This window comes from Labrus mixtus, chromosome 5, assembly GCF_963584025.1.
Source record: "Labrus mixtus chromosome 5, fLabMix1.1, whole genome shotgun sequence".
NCBI classification, from domain to species: Eukaryota; Metazoa; Chordata; class Actinopteri; order Labriformes; family Labridae; genus Labrus; species Labrus mixtus.
The window spans coordinates 20,934,153-20,945,966 of record NC_083616.1 but is presented as its reverse complement, the minus strand read 5'-3'; the positions used below and the strand labels follow the sequence as shown (position 1 = coordinate 20,945,966).

Below are 11,814 nucleotides of genomic sequence, written 5' to 3'. Positions count from 1 at the left end.
GTCAAATAAGCCAAGCCCGTCAGCTTGTAGACCTAATACAGTAGTAGTAGTAGTAGTAGAAGTATGCCTAACTTCAACATTTTCTATAGCTGATATGAAACTCTGGTATTTTTGTAGTTTAATTTCATCTTAAAGAGTGGTTTCAAGATTAATTCCACATGCATATTTTCATATGAAAGGCAAATTAATTTAGGAACATTATGCTTAACATGTGAAAATAATAGTACGCAACATTGTGTGTGATTACGCCATCTACTGGACGTTTAGGCTAACTACCAAGTTTGTTTTTGTTTAGTAACAGGTACCCTACACGTTTAACCTAAGGTACCATGTTAGGATAATCTTTTTATTCAGTGTTCATTCTTGAATAAATGTGAGACTTTAGCAATAACCGAAACGTTGTTGATATTTGTCATAGTCATGGTCGTTGGTCGATATCAACCCAGCTGTGGGGCAGTAATGGAAACAGGTGGATAAAACCCAGATAAGGGTGCTATGTGTGAGTTAATCAATGTTTCAGTATTGGCAATTGACCAGTTTTAAGAATCATAACTGCGGTTTGTCTCACTGTTTTGTTTCACTGTCTGTTTTACAACCTATCTGTCTTGTTTGCTTAATCTGTACCGTTCTGCAGTCTGCCCTGTTGCTGTAATGAAACAAAAATCAACATAACTTTATTACGTTTACCATTTCAAAGTTGTTGATGTAATGCAACTCAAAACGTAGAAGAAATCGCCGCTGGGTCACCAAACGGCTGATGCCCATAATCACAATGTTTGGCTAAACCTGGAATGGGAGCAGGGCAAGGTTTTTGGACTCATCCCAGTGCCATAAGGATACAGAATACATAAACTACAAATAAATGTTAACTGTGGGTCAATCTAAAATACACGAAAAAACACTTGCCTCATTTTCTTTATTTGGTATTATAATCATGAAGATGGGTATTGTGTATGACTTATTACTTGACCTTTATTCTGCACAACAGAAAATTATGCTACAAAATTCCTCATCACCATAAGGTTTATTATTAATTTGCCTGTTTGTCTTGTTGAAAGCTGCCCATGATACAATTAACATTTTAATGCAGTGCGGTGTGCATGTGTCAGTGCTACATTTAACATCACAGGATCCAAAGAGCAGTCATTGGGAAAGAATTGCACAATGAGAAAAATGACAGATATTGCCTGTTACAAAGTTGAAGTTGGGTTGGAGAGCAGCAGACATGAGCTAATGTGGAGGCGGAGCTGGAATGAAATAAAGAAATCAGGTCAGGTTCCATTTCAGGTCACGTAAAATCTTAAATACCAACAGATACATAAATGTTTGACTTAAAAATCAAACTATCAAAATGAATCTAATTGCAAATAAATAACAGCAACTGTTTTGTGCTGTTTGGGTTTTAACTTTATTTTTCTTCCAAATGTATGTTTTGTAATATGTGGGTAAAACACTTTGTGAATATTCACAATCACTGTTTTGGGGCATTGTTCTAATGTCAAGTATCTTATTATGTCAATATGAAAAGCTGTGTAGATTACCACATCGCACATAGAACATCGTTGCATTCTCAAGGTTCCTTTTCCATGTAGAAAAAGTATATTCTCTTTTTCACTTACAATCTATTTGCAGTATTAACACTAGAATTAGGGACATACAGCAACTGCTAAATACAACACAATTCTCAGAATTCATCCAGATTTACATTAATACAATTTATGTTTTACTAAAAATATCTGATTGTCTTAAAGCTGAACCATGCATTTTCACATTTTTGGTATGTCTTTCAAAATGTACATTGGTAGGCCGTGAAAGCTTTTCTAGCAAGCAGGTGTGATCATAGAATTATTTATATGAGCTTTTTTTACATATTCCTTTTTGAAGTTTCAGCAATGCCTGATCAAGCGAAACCGTGTGTCTATATGCTTGATAATGACAACAAGGAAACAATCTTACAAAGACACAACCACACACATCCAAACACAGTTGTTTTGACTAATGTGTTCATCAAGGTCTTACTGCGCCCTCTTTGATAAAGAAATGGTCTACTCAGGTGGTTGCGACCGTGGTATTTCCTGCTGCAGTATTTGGTTACACTGTGGACTACTCTGTGTTCCTCAAATGACATCACAGCATGCATCAGACAATATATTTCCTTTGATAACTAATTGTTTAAGCCCAGTTTGCCTACACAGTGACTACTGTACCAGGATAAACATCAGGGATTGTCATTTGGTGCAGTTTATTTGATTTAGTTTGAGATTTTTTATTTCTTCTTTTGAAGTAATTTTGTGTCAGAAAATTCAAACACACCCATGGTTTGGCTTTTAGGCTAACGCTCAATGTAAAAGAGTTACATTTCCATTTGTTTGCTAAATATGTGTGTGAGAGAAAAAAAAAGTTTCACTGAATTGACATGGTGGGAGGTACTGTACTGATGTTTTGAATTTTTGAATCATGAGGTTTTTCACTCACTGCATCTTGTACAACAAGGTTGGGTGGTCCTCTCATGATATGCACTGTCATCTATTTATTTATGAAGCTCTCATGGGAAAATTAGCTTTACACTTAACAGAAGTCATGCATCTTTTGGCTGGGCAGACACGTGCCTCAAAAGCAGTTACTGTTGAATGTTCCTCAAGTCAGATCAGGACTGGGAAAATCAGCTTTTTCTTCTTCTGCACCGGATTCTTCAAAACATCTCCTTGAGGGAAATTATCTTTTACCTTTTGGACATTTTAGGATCCTGATTTTAAACCTCCCAACCTCTGTTTGTAACTATTTTACTTAAGTGTATTTCATTAATTGCATTTATTTTTGAGCTTGCTTAATTATTTTAGTCAATGTTTAACTTTTCCTTACACTCTAGTATCTTAGCTTCTTCGAAATTCCCCAGTTTGTTGATTTTTAGTCGTCTTTTATTCATAGTCCTGTATTTGTTGTCTGTCTTCAAGTGATTCTGTAATGACTCGGTGTCATTGTAAATGATGGTTGCCTCTCAGTGATCTCTTGAGTATGAATACAGGTTGAATGAATGAATACAATTATTGACAACTGTAAAAGCTTGAGGTTTTTTTTATTTAAAAATGCATAAAATATGTTTATTCTTTACATTTACAGAGAATGCCATTGTAAGAATACAATGTTGCAAACTGGACATAGACTGGATTTTTCTTTGAAAGTAGGTTATAGCCCGTAAGGCACAACTTGTGTAAGAATGTTTTAAACTTTGCCTAAACTCGCCTTACACAAATGATCGATGACACCAACAGACAGTGAGGAGGGTCGTTCAACCCTTTCCCTGATTGGGCACACCTCTCTAAGGGAACCAAAGCCAGTTTGCCATTGACCAAACGACACGCCACTCCAACTGTGACGATACGCCCCCAACATAGACCGATCTGTCGGCTGATGTGGAGCCAGTTTGCTCAGGACCAATCAGAATCCTTTATTTTGACAGGCAAGTTAATCGCGTGCATGAACGATTTGACCGCAAAACTGTATTGCGCGTTCCCGTATGGGGGTGTTCAAGACTTCTAAGGGATGCAAATAGTCCAAAATAAAAATAAAAATATGTATCAAACATTTTACATATTTAACATGTAGAGTTGCACTTTGGCGTCTCAAAGGTTTTTAAATGAAACAGAATATGATGCAAACATACATTTAAAATGTGAAATTAAAAAATGACAGTGATGAAAGAGGTAGCTACTTAAAACCTTTATTAAGTGAAGGGACCCATGCTGTCTGTTTTTTTTTTTCTTTGTATTTTGTATGTAATATTTAAAATATAACTGCTAATGCATAAAAATATAGGCAGCATCTTAGTGGTGTCCCTAGTCAGGGTGGAATAAGTAAGTAAATCAAGTTTATTTATATAGCAACTTTCAAGAACAGACGTCACAAAGTGCTTCACAATAAAGGATATAAGTTAATATTTGATGAATTTATTCCAAAGCATCATATTTTAGAAAGTGTGTTTACTCGGTGACTCGTAGTGATAATATTTTGGTTTGGTTTTGATCCTAATCTCCAAAATAACAAGTGCCTATCATTTACTCTTTGGTAGAGAAGATCAGATTACATACGACTATATTTACCTTTTAACTGTGGTTGACAGTTTCACAGTATGTCTCACAACATATGAAAAACATACTGCCACAACAATAGTTACACTAATACACAAAGTAAGATGTACACCAAAACGATTGAACATTTTGTTACCATCCACCAATCCATCCATCCATCAACCATCCACCAATCCATCCATCCGTTATACTCAAAGTAATGGGGGCGGTATAGTAGCTCTGTCCTTAGGAACTTGGGTTGATAGTCAAAGGGTCGCTGGTTCAAGTCTGGTAGCTGGAGAGGTGCCAGGTCACCTTGAGGTGCCTTGAGCAAGGCACTGAGAACCCCTAACTGCTCTGGTGCGCTCTCTGCCTAGCCTCACTCTGACATCTCTCCACTAATCCTGTTTGTGTGTATGTCGCATGTGTGATTCGGGCTGAAGGATGTCTCAAAAATAACAGAGTGTAAACCAGAATTTCCCCTCAGGGATTAATAAAGTATATGAAAAAATAAAAAGTTTATTTCTACAGTCGTTTATAAAATGTAGTGATACTCAGGACGTATTTGTTTAAGTACTGATTCATTTTTTTAGTAGCCTAGTAGGACACACTTTTGTACAAATATCTTACCTTGCACAGTGTTCCTCATAAGTAAAAAATTGGTAGCATGCTACTTTATATCATTTGTATGAATTCAATCAAACTCAATGGTATCATTCAAAGTAAAACTAGTTTGATGACAATAAGTGCTCATTCACTAAAACATTTAGTAGGACAGATATTTATTATATTAAGCCTAAAACTGTGTATTTGTTCTCTATTCTGGAGATTGAGAGACAGGCTCGATAACTATTATAATTGATGTGCTCAGAATCTTCTTGGTGCCCCTAAAAAGCAGACCAGTTTCGAAATGTGGGGGTTCTTGTGTTGCAGCATCTATTCGTATAACAATGTGTTTTAACTGTACTGAACGTTGTGCGTTCTTGAACCAAATCGTGCTCTTCTACGTCATGACGCTGGGGCGTGGTCTGCCGGTTTTCCTCGGCAGCCTCACGCTTGCCTTTGACAGTGAACCTTGCTAGTCGCCTCGCTCTGTATGGTCCCGAGCCATTCAAACTAAGTAGTTTGCCGAGGATCTAATCCTGACACCAGCCCTCACCTCCGGGAACAGTGAGCTTTAAGCAAGGCGCTCGGTGTTTGGAGTTGACGAAGAGACGCAACAAAGATGTCTAAAGACACCGAGGGCAAGAGCGATACGATTATGGATATGGAGAGCAAGGTGTTGTGGTACCCGGACTCCAAAAAGAACACACAGATGGACAAGTTTAGGATACAGGTCAACGGAGAGTACGGGCTTAATCTCGGTGAGTAAAGAAGAGAGGGGAGAAGAGGAGGGAGGAAGACAGACAGACAGACAGACAGACAGACGAGGAGCCAGACAGAGACAGAGAGCAGGAGACAGAAGGGTGTGTGTGAATGAATATAAGAACGGAGTTTATTGAGAATACGAAGCTTATTTGAGCTGAAACACACGGGGACAGAAGTGCTCCATTCATTGCTGCATGTGCATGTTGTGTGAGTACCTCTAAATGACCACCGCCTGAAGCCTCCTCACAATGGAGTGTATTCTGTTGTGCAGCCATTTGGTGTTTTTAAAGGGAATATTAAAGAGCCAGTGATTCAGCATTTAAACCATAGACCGATAAATATTAATAAACACGTCTCTGCAGTTGTAGATGATGGCACATGTATAATGTTGCACGGTCTCTCACTTGCTCACCGCAGTGTCTCTTTTTGGTCAATAAATAGCTGTTTATACTGCTGTTTTACTTTGCATTGGTTTACTTCCAGCTCCCATTTAAAGTCGGCTTGTTTAATTGTCTCTTTGATTGCCAGGTCAATGCGAGGAATGCTGACAAACCCGCCGGCTAGTTTTGTTTTTAGAGATCTCTAGATTGTTTTTTAATTGTAAAGGGATGGGAGAGGGAGTGTGGCAAATACAGGTGTTTGGAAACAATAATTGTAATAATAATAATATGTAATATATATATATATATATATATATAGAATCCTGATTTGCATAAACCCTTGTGTTTGCATATTTTCTAATAGGTCTATAAACTTTTACAACAATGGCAGAAATGTGTATTTTCAAAACTATTTGATCATCTGCCTCAAAACCAAATGTGACACCTGACATTTTTCCCCTGAAAAAAACACTATATATATATATATATATATATATATATATAGCAATATATCGTCTAAACATTTTCCTTTATAGAGGCTTTGCAAGTTTTGGTCGCGTGGTATAAAAAAAGTTAAGATGGAGAATAGAACATAGCACTGGTAGTTTCTGAGTATGCACATTCTCTCAGTTAATTCATTCATTGTATGACGTTCAAATCATAAAACCTCTTTATGAACATCAGCCTTTTTGCATAGACACATGCAAGCTGATAAGTGATTGTGTGTAAGTATGACTATCCTTGATTATAAATAGTTATAAACCAGTATGTTGGGAGTCACCGTGTAAGATTACTCATGGAGGTCTGAAAGAATTAACTCAGTCGCCACTGACCAGGATAGGATAGTACTTTATTGACCAGAGCCAAACCTGTGCGAGTGCTTCCAAAAATCATGTAAAAGTTAAAAGAAAAAGTTCCCATTGACTTAATGTAAGTGAAAGCCAGTTTTCTTTTGCTTTATGATTATTTAACAGTTGTCCATGGAACATGAGAGGCATAAGGAGGCTGATTTTCCTCAAACAATATTCTATGTAATAAAATTGCTTTAATTTGCTGTAGTGGCACTTTTACTTAAATATGATATTTTTCTCGTTTTCAGCCTGTCTTAAGCGTAAGGTTAACAACCAGTTAGTCATTTGTTGTTGTAAAACTATACTCACTACTTCCTCTCTGTCCTCTAGTGAACTACAATGACTTGTACCAGTGGTCTGTGGAAAGCTACTCCCAATTCTGGGGAGAGGTGTGGCGCTTCTGTGGAGTCGTCAGCTCTAAACCTTATGAAGAGGTGAGTGCAAACTCTGCAACAAAATCGAACAGATGCTATCAAAACATGTTCATTTTAAAATAGGATTAGTGTAGACAATGACAGCATTTATTCTCAAGTGATTTACATTTAAATAAATGTATGCATTCATTTGCTTTATTAATCCATGAGGGGAATTCGGCAGTCCTCAGGAAGTTTACTGCCCCCTCTCCAGCGACCACTTTAGCTTCACTGCTTTGGTGCGCGACGCCGGTTCCCAACTCAAGTCCCTACAGACTGAGCTACTGCCGCCCCTTATGGTTGTAACTTTGAACTTCCTGGTTTATTCCAGGAAGTATTCCAGGTGAAATAAAGTACTAAAGTCGTCGTTCCTCAAACTCACTTGCTTTTTCTAATACAGAGAAGTGTTTTTGACTAGAGGTATATGGTTTGTTGTGTGACTTTCCATTTGATGAAGTCCCATGGTGGGAATTAAGTTTCCGTTTTCATCATCTTGATATAAATGATTTCAAGCACAGATATCATTAGTGTTGCATCATACCTGACCTTTGATAGGAGGTGAACCCAAGCTGGTCTTTCTTGTCACAAATCAGAACACAACACCTTGAGAGGTTGCAAATCCTGTTTTGCGTTGTTGACAGACATAATGTATTTTGGGTTTCAGATTGCAGGTGAGACCATCTCTGCTTGAATTGAGTCTTCCTCAGTCATTACATCAATAGGAAGGCAATACACTGATGTATTCATCTGACTAGTAGATGCACTGATTCTCAAGGAGACTCTTTTCTTGAGCTCATTTGTCTCTGTGACCTTTTTGCAATTATATTTGAAAAATCTAATTAGTAAAAGGGGGTATTATTGGATTGTTTTTATTTGTGTGCTCATCATTGGAGGAACTGTTGAGCCTCTTCACTTTGCTAAGCTCCAGGATGTAGCCACTGAAGTTGACGTGTGTTGTAATGCATGGTATCTATGTCAACACACCCTTATTGCACACACAGGTGACACTTTCCACGTCACATTGGCCACATGTTCATTTTCAACTCTTCTTTTATTAACTACTTGATCTTTTGTTTGCATTCTAGGCAGATATGATAAAACAAGGATAGGATAGGATAGGATAATACTTTATTGATCCTCAGAGGGGAAATTCGGGCGTTGCAGCAGCACAGACAAGTAAGCTCAGAATACACATTAAACAGAATAGATAAGATAAATAAAAATAAAAATACAAGTACAAAATGAATGATGAAACTGAGACAATGATCTAGTCAATCAATCAATCAGTCATTTTGGGACTGTGATGTACAGTAGACTAGGCTGTTAAATTTGAGTGTTACCATGGAAACTTTACTCCTACAACCAGTGGTAGCAGTTGCTATCAGTTCTGAGTGCTTATAGCTCATAATGCCTTATATATCATGGGCAAATGCATAGATTTGACTTTATTTTCATGTTCTTTTATATTCCGTTTATTTAATCTTATCAAACAATGTTGGCTGATCCACTCTATTTAGACTTAAATAAAAACAACTTAACTCTTAAAGATGTGACTAAATTTGGTTCCAGCAGAAGGCAGCTGAGTTTTATGATTCACTCTCTTGGTAATTGACACCACTGTGTCTCCCCTGTGTGTGTGTGTGTGTGTGTGTGTTTAATGGGTGTACACCAGGTTGTGGATGTATCAAAGCAGATCTCTGATGTTCCAGAGTGGTTTAAAGGAGCCCGGCTGAACTACGCAGAGAACCTACTCAAACATGCACACCAGGACAAAGTAGCTCTATATGCTGCAAGTAAGTATATATGAAGTATATGATGCTTATAAAATGAATTTATATGTAGAGCTACATACATGTGACTTAGTCTTGTATCCACACACACACCTTCCCTCCATAGAACAAAACGTCACAAGGTCAAATCAATCAAATTTCTCTTTTTTTACTTATGGACTCTTTGTTACCTTGCACTTAACTTGTATGGTAACTAATGTTACCTAGAGATTAGGGGGTTTCTCTTGAGTCAAAAAAGAGTGCATTTGTTTTTTTATTTTTTTATTTAATACTCTCAATTATTTTTTCCAAGTTAGCTAGGCAGCAATAGAGTAAGAATGTCTGAAAAAACCGAGTTGAGGGTGCATCTGAGTGCAGAATGGATGCAGTGGTGAGTGCAAGGCTGAACACGTCACTGTGTTATTAGATTAAGAGCCACTCCCCTGCTCTATCTCTCAGGACTGTCACATACTAATGGATAGACCCCTTCTGTATTGCCCTATCTGTGTGTATATGAGGGAGACTGGGCTTTTGCATGCTCAGGTGACTATACACAGGCACAAGCACACAACCTTCCACAGGAGCCGTAATGTAATTATGACAAGGCCCATTGGTCACAATGCAGCAGAGCCTCTGCAAATGTCAGTAAACTATTACTTAGGGAGACAATAATACTGTTCCCGTCCTGCCACACCATCCATCTCTATTTATGTCTTCAACTCGGCTTACTGTCTCTTTGTTTCCAAATGAATTTGAAGTCTTGTTTTAATAAATATTAAACAATGCTCTTACCAAACTAAACTAAATACATCTTCTTTTCTTTAGTTTTCTGAATATCTCTTGACAAAGTTCAGACTGTATTGATCTCTTTTTCAGTGTTTGTGTCTCACCCTTTATTATTTTGTTTTTCAACATCAAGCGGAGGCCAATGACGAGATTGTGAAGGTGACGTTTGGGGAGCTTAGGCGTGACGTGGCTTTGTTTGCTGCAGCCATGAGGAAAATGGGCGTTGAGATCGGAGACAGGGTTGTAGGTGAGTCGAAAAAAAATAAATAAATTTCCTTCTGCGCCAAAGGCAGAAAACAAGAGTATGGAGAAAGAAATAGCAACAGCATTCTAATGTAACTCTTCAATCAGCCAGATGAAAACAGGCCATATAATTGTAAAAAGTATGTTCTTTACTCTCCTCTTGAGATTTGTTTTTGTCTCTTTGTCTTTCAGTTTGTTTTCATCACCCTCTCCTCTCTCACTTCTTATTTATTTAAAACCTGTTGCAGCATGAGCTGAACATAAGCCCTTTTGCCTTAGCTGTGTGTGTTTGCAAAGGTTCTCTCTGTGTGTGTGTTTGTGCGTGTGCGCATGTCTGTCTGTCTTGGCACAGGTCGCAGCTCACTCTGAATGTCGCCATTTATTTTTTCTGAGTTTTATGTTTGTAAAAGGAGGACTGGCTGAGTCGATATTTTTCTGTAATGCAGACACATTTACTCGTTTATACCTACAAACTGCACAGAACTCAAAGCTGATCGTTTGCACTTACTGACATTTTTTTTTTTTTTTAGGTCCTTGCCTGTGTTGTACTTACTCAATGGTTGCTTTGGATAAAAGCCTCTGCTAAGTGAATTGTAGAATTGTATACAAGGCTTTTTCTCCCAGCTAGTTTAGACTCCAAACTTTGTGGATGTCGACCCACAACGCCTAAAAGCAATGTGAATTAACAGACTGGGACACCAATTTTACGCCATCGCGGAATCAATATGAATGTAGAAAGACGTGATGAGGGCTGAGCTTAGTAACACTTTTGAGGGAAAAAAAAAAAGCAGTCTGAAAAGGGCTAGTGTTGATGGCAGCAAGTTAAATCAAATGATAGGTCTTCCTGTTGATACATTTATACAAAATGTATTTTACTAAAAGATAAGTCATTTACAAAAACATAGTCAGTTTATGTTAATAGTGCAATTTTCTCAATAAGCTACTCAACAATCGTTTAAGTTATCTCATAAATAAAACTAAAACCTTTAAGCAAACTTTGGTTATTGTGGTGGGTTTCATACAAAGCCTGTATGGTGTGTTTAATAACAAATCACACACAGATAGTGACAGATAACACTCAGTTTTACTTATACTGTCTATCATTCATTCAGTGCTCTGTGTCACATTTCAAGCCTTCACACAATCACACAATCAATCAATCAATCAATTTTTATTTGTATAGCATCAACTCATAACAAGTGTTATCTCGAGACACTTTACAAAAAGCAGGTAAAAAGACCTTACTTATTGTTATGTTACAAAGATCCGGCCTATCCATCATGAGCACTTTAGCAAAGCAGCAAAAGTTACAGTGGTAAGAAAAAACTGCCTTATTAAAAGGCAGAAATCTTCGGCCGAATCCCCGGCTCATGACGAAACAGCCTTCACAGGCCTAGACTGTGCCGGGCTTGGAAAGGGATAGGGGGAGACATGGGATAAGATGCAGGAAGAGGGATAGGGAGCAAGGGGGTAAACTGAGGCAAACCGTCCATCAACAATCCGGTGGGGAGGGGGGGATCTTGAGGAGCCTAAGAGAGCTCAAGAGCTCCCAGGAAAGTAGGTGGTTAGTGACTGAGATTTACAGATAGATACATGCAGTAATATGATGTACTGTATATGCACAGAGAGAGAGAGAGAGAGAGAGAGGAGCTCAAGGTGCCAGTTCCCCCGGTAGTGTGTATTCAGCTGGTTGTGCTGTGTCAGCATCAGGGACTTCAATTCCACAAACATCGTCAAACAGTGGCATCTCAGATATCTCAACCCTCAGTCCTCCAGTCGCTTTACAAACCTTTGTTATGTTATTTATTTGAATGACTGCTCTGACGGTGAGTCGGATGATAACTGGTGAGGAAAAGGACATCTGACTTGTACTTCCTTTCTTAAATCCCCACATCTTTCATCCAGAAATCTATGCATTAATAGGGATTTCAAAAACG

At 37.9% G+C, this 11,814-nt stretch overlaps 1 protein-coding gene across 1 annotated transcript in view; it reads left to right on the top strand.

The window, feature by feature from the left end:
• The first annotated feature begins 5,140 nt into the window (after positions 1-5,140).
• The window catches only part of aacs (acetoacetyl-CoA synthetase), a 39,509-nt gene continuing 32,835 nt past the window's right edge, over positions 5,141-11,814 (top strand). The window contains exons 1-4 of the mRNA XM_061038480.1: positions 5,141-5,431; positions 6,997-7,100; positions 8,752-8,872; positions 9,768-9,881. Coding sequence (XP_060894463.1) covers positions 5,293-5,431; positions 6,997-7,100; positions 8,752-8,872; positions 9,768-9,881 — 478 coding nt within the window. The 5' untranslated portion in view covers positions 5,141-5,292. The remainder of the gene's footprint in view (positions 5,432-6,996; positions 7,101-8,751; positions 8,873-9,767; positions 9,882-11,814) is intronic.